At 32.3% G+C, this 5,505-nt stretch overlaps 1 protein-coding gene across 2 annotated transcripts; it reads right to left on the minus strand.

Annotated features, from left to right (window-relative positions):
• Positions 1–657: 657 nt before the first annotated feature.
• LOC127731163 (uncharacterized) lies at positions 658–5,081 on the minus strand. Of its 2 annotated transcripts, none has more exons than XM_052240096.1 (4): positions 4,522–5,081; positions 3,335–3,508; positions 2,832–2,924; positions 658–1,117 (listed from the first exon to the last, which is right to left on the minus strand). In XM_052240096.1, the coding sequence occupies exons 1-4, from the start codon at positions 4,595–4,597 to the stop codon at positions 954–956; spliced, it is 507 nt and encodes a 168-aa protein (XP_052096056.1). In that variant the 5' UTR covers positions 4,598–5,081; the 3' UTR covers positions 658–953. The 2 variants fall into 2 exon arrangements, with proteins under 2 accessions (XP_052096056.1, XP_052096055.1); XM_052240095.1 differs by having other exon boundaries at positions 2,790–2,924; positions 4,522–5,073.
• Positions 5,082–5,505: the final 424 nt, after the last annotated feature.

Genomic DNA, 5,505 nt, shown 5'->3' on the forward strand with positions numbered 1-5,505 from the left:
ATGTGTTTGAGCTTTTGATTTTGCCATTTGATAAGGGACTTTCCTTTTTGAATTTTCCTCGGAGTTCAGTATTTTTGTGATTTTACTTTTTATTAAACATCTTCATGACAAAAAGCTGATACCATCCCATAAAATGCGTTTTGGTGAAATGGAAACAACTGACCATTATTTGTTTTTTTCAAAATGCCGAAGATTCGGTGCATTTCGTCAAAGACGCATATAAAATCTAAGGCTTCAAAAAGAGTATCCACATATACTTTACTTTTTGGCTCCGTTAGAATATATCGACAAAAATGAATTTCTATTGAAACACAGCTACAATTTAAAATCGCTATATACCCACTCCTATCTTCTATAGTCTACCTTTCTGTAACATCACTGCCATTTGTCTTCGTTTATAAGTAATTGTGTGTATGACAAATCCATCAATAAAATATGTGTACACTTACAGGAACGAAACACAACCTGTAAGTCATCATAAATGTATATTATATAATTCTGTACTAAAAATCAGATCTCCAAGTAAAAGGAAAAAAGACCACACAGCTGTCTGATACATTATAAAAGAACGATAGGGCGGACACGCATGGGTCACGTACACTATTTATCCAAGCCACTTCGTGAAGGGGGCATTTAATTAAAAACAAATACATAAAATAATAATTAACATTTTTTCTAAAATATTATTACATATATGAATGGGTTCCTGAATAAAAAAAAACTATGCATCACTATGCCAATGAAAATTCTGATCATCATGTTAGGAACATCCAAGTAGCGATTAATGTTTCATTATACCAAAAAGATATACACTAGATAGTATGTTCTTTATGAAATGATTTTCAGGTAGAACATTTAGGATTCACTTTTAAAACGTTATGATTTATATTTCCCACTGCATTGTTCTGGAAATATAGGACAATTGATCATCAGCATTAAATAAGTGATCACCACTATCCCCGAACACTCTCCATATGATGTCTGAATCTAAGTATATTGTCTAATGCTTTATGGATACCAGCTCCTGTTATTGCACTCGTTCCCTGTATAGTACATAAACGTCCAGAGATTTGTTTAAGCTCTAAAAGTTCAACAATGTCTTTTTCCTTCATTGCACCTGCAGTAAATATATATATAGGTAAGTAGAAGTTATCATTGCATTTAGAAAACACCAAACCATCTACTCTTACAATTCTTTACAACATTTTTTATACTTCTGTGTGAGTGGTAAGATAATGAAAGTGTTTTTTTCTTTTCTTCTTCTTCAAATGAAACTTTTACTAGGAGAGGGAATTTTATACCGGTGTTTCATACCAAGTTGAAGGAAGTTGTGGGATACCGGTATAGACTTTCCAAAATTGATAACATGAGTAACAATCAAGTATTTAGAAGGGCTAAGACCGTGCGCTCGTAACATAAGTGTGTTAAAAATTAGAATAGTGAGGTGAAGAAAAGGTTACTGAGCTTGATTTAAATTGTTATAGTGATATTGACTCGTTTTTGGATAAAAAAAAAGTTGTCATTGATGACGTTTTGTCAAAAATGCTGACATAGTTTGAGGAAGAGTGGAAAAAACAGTGTCAAAAAAGTATCTTGTAATATTGGTAGAGGAGTTCTTTGTTTAATTCCACATTTAAGACAGAACACTTCTGTAAAATTTTGATAAAAAGATAAGGAGATGTGGTATGACTAAAGATAAGGAGATGCGGTATGACTTAAAGATAAGGAGATGTGGCATGACTAAAGATAAGGAGATGTGGCATGACTAAAGATAAGGAGATGTGGTATGACTAAAGATAAGGAGATGCGGTATGACTAAAGATAAGGAGATGTGGTATGACTAAAGATAATGAGATGTGGTATGACTAAAGATAAGGAGATGTGGTATGACTACCAATGAGACAACTAGAGACACATAATGTACACGTAAGCAACTGTAGGTGATCGTACGACTTTCAACTATCACCAAATACATACCGTAAAGTCGTCTATAAAAAGGCCCCGAAGTGAAAGATTTCAAACGAAAAAAGATTTATGACAAAGAAAAACAAAAAACAAAATTACAGACTCCTAACTACGGCCAGGCACATATAGATTGTGGCGGAGTAAAACATGTTTGTGAGCGCTCAACCCTCCCCTAACGTTGGACAGTGGTGTAACAGCATATCATAAGAACAAACCCATCTGGGAATCTTATGTTTTTTAAAGGTCTTAGTTGTAGTAGGAAAACATTTCCTTCGTATTTGTTAACAATGACACATGAGTCCAATAGTACCAAAAGCTATTATAATCCGACAAAACTGGCAAATGCTATAACCATTTGCAGGGCAACAATAACAAACCACCAATGTCAAACGGCTTTAACTAATTTCTAAATGTAACGAATTGCTCTATTTAAGTGTTAGTTGTTGAATAAATCATCCGAAGAGTTCGAATGTAATAAGATTAACGGTACCAATTTACTGCAACAGATGCGCATTTCGACAACACATGTATCTAATCTATGGAATAGGATCTATATCAATCCGCGTTACATGATGACACTATCGGTTTATATGTTTTATTTGACAGACATGCCAGTTTGGATCAAATCTGTCACGGTTTTTTCTCAGACCTTATGGTATAAAGTGTAAAACAACGGAAGTGCAACGCATGTCAATTTTTTGTGAATCAGCTCAAATAGTAACACCAGAGTTGTATATTTAGGTAAAATAATGCATGTTGAAATGCTAAAACTGCAATAACGAACACCGCTTAAAAACAGCTGTTTAATGTATTATATTGTATACCGTCTAAGTCTTGTTTGTTGGCCACAACGACAATAGGTGTACCTAAAAGTTCATCGTTTTGCAGAAGTTCATCAAGTAATTGCTGTGCCTCATCTATCCTGTCCTTGTCTGCACTGTCAATTACAAATAGGATGCCTGTAAAATAAAAAAGACACCTTAATAAACAAATGTTTTATTGTTATTATTCATTTACCAACATTTACCTGGTTTTGAAAATAGTTATCAAACTCAGTTTAAACATTCCAGTTTCGATTTTTAATCGCTAGAAATGTTGGGGTTTTTTTTTGTCCCATGTCTTAAAACAATCATCTTACCGACAATTGTCCACTATTGTGACGCTGATGATTGTTATTTAATATTAAGAAACGCATTCTAACTTTACTCGTCCCAAAAAAATAAAGAACGAGATTTCACTTTTTAATCATAAGTCATCATGTACCGAAGAAACAACATTACTCTACCACTACCTTAAAGTAATTCGTTCTGTCATTATATTTCTGAAGGTAATTATTGATAAATGAGAATTATTTTTGTGTATATCCTACCTCTAATTCTTAGAAAATAATGCCTCCATAATCTTCTGATGTTCTCCTGACCTCCCATATCCCAAATCGTGAATTCATTATCTTTGTATGTTATTGTCTCTACATTAAATCCTAACGTAGGTGTTGCCTCTATTACTTCTCCTGTAACTAGTCTGTACATTAAGGTGGTTTTACCTGCAATGTCCAATTGGATTGATATTCAATATAATTACTGTGCATTTGCCCAACTTACTATTCAAAGGGAGACAATCAAAGAATTTGTCTCTCTCTCTCCATATTATAAGGTGTATGTCATGTATATAATTATCTACACAACTCGTTTATATTTATAAGATTAGTTAATATTCATGTAGGCTCTCCTACATGTGAACCATGTACATCTCTTGTCATTAGGGTACAAATCAAATCAAATCAAATATTTTATTATTCCAATCAGGGTCCCACAGGGGGCATTTACAATTAACAATTATGATAATATAAGCAACAAACATGAGTCATTGTACAGTATATAACGTGACAGATATTATAATAGGTACAATGCGTTGAGTTTTTACCTACACTGTCAAGTTAAACATATATAGAAAATATCGCGTGGTACTTTTTTTTTCTCTTTGGGTGGAAAATTATTATGTCAGATATGTAAATATGCTTTCTGTTTGTTATTTTTTTAGACTCGGGACAATTTAAAGCTTCTCATATTGTAAAGACAACCATCTTTTATTGGAGACTATGTTGACCTTTAAACTGTCATTTGGTTATTTGAGTGGTTGGGTTTCTTCTCATTGACGTATATCGAGTATCTTCTTTTATTCATATCAAATAATAATGATTTGTTGTATGTACCTATAGAATAAGTGGTTGGAAATCATTTTTCATTTCAAGCACCGACTATTCTTCTTGTGTGTGTGTTTAGGCGAGATGGGGAGGGCATGCTTTTTTTTTTTTTTTTAATATTTCTGGAAAAAATAATTTGCTTCAGAAGGAAAGTGAACAAACTTTGTCTCTATTTTAAATTGGTAAAATATTTAAATAAAAAAGTTAATTAAAAAAAATTTGTCATGTATGTTACGTATCTTGGTATGTACTTTATCATTCCTTATTCTATTTAAGATTTTTTTTATCAAAGTTGTCCCGAGGCCTCCGATCCCCCAATATCATCATATATATTAATGTAAAGTCAGACTTACCACTTCCATCTAAGCCCACCATGACAATTCTCAAGGAGTTTCCGCCACGGTAAGTCTTACTAGCGGAACACCCCATAATAGCGTCATAGGGAATTTATGTCTGCACACCCAGTTTAAGTCCTTTTAGTTCTCAAGGTTATTTTCTTTAAATGAATCTGAGTAACTTCAACTATGACATAGACACCACAGCGAATTTGACTACCTTTTAATTCCTAGTACCACAAATTATTATAACGCGACAATTCCTTTGCCATCTTTGATTTCAGGACTACTTGTATTTACTGATTCGAGTGACGATTTTGTAAATATTTATGTCTAACATGTACATAGATTATCCTTTTCTTTTTTTTACATTTTATTTGAAAAGTAAAATTAGAGACTATATAATCCTCACTAATTCACTGTATTATTTATCCCCTATACAATCACAAATTAAATCAAATTTTACCTATTTACTGTAGGTAAATAAAGCCTATGTGTACAATGTAATGTTTTGATTTACAAACAAATAGTTCATAACTTTGACATTCAATACCTAACACTTTGTTTGGTTCAATAGCAGATTTAAAATGTTCAATTTGAAGACGAGATTAACTTTCGTTAAAGTTCTTTAATTAGCTTTGACTATGTAAAAGGCTTACGTATGCTATTTTGTTAACCATGTTAGGATTAAATGCCCCAGTGCCTAAATAAACCATATGACTTTGACATAGGCGTTGATTTGACCGTAAAATGATATGGTATGCATGTGTTGCATATATAGTTTTTAGACGTAATGCATTATGATTAAAAAGCCCAGTGTTGCATGTTGATTTTATCCAAATGAGACGAATAGTAATATACAAAACACATTTCCCTTATATTATTTCGATGACAGAAATTGTGTTTGGGTATAAAAAATGAAAACTGTGTGTTAAACGTTTTTTCTATTTTTGTATTCATCTTATTTGATTTAATTTAAAGTCTACAACAGATTTAGCCATT

The sequence above is a fragment of the Mytilus californianus genome, unplaced genomic scaffold, assembly GCF_021869535.1.
Source record: "Mytilus californianus isolate M0D057914Y unplaced genomic scaffold, xbMytCali1.0.p SCAF_2, whole genome shotgun sequence".
In the NCBI taxonomy this organism is placed as follows: Eukaryota; Metazoa; Mollusca; class Bivalvia; order Mytilida; family Mytilidae; genus Mytilus; species Mytilus californianus.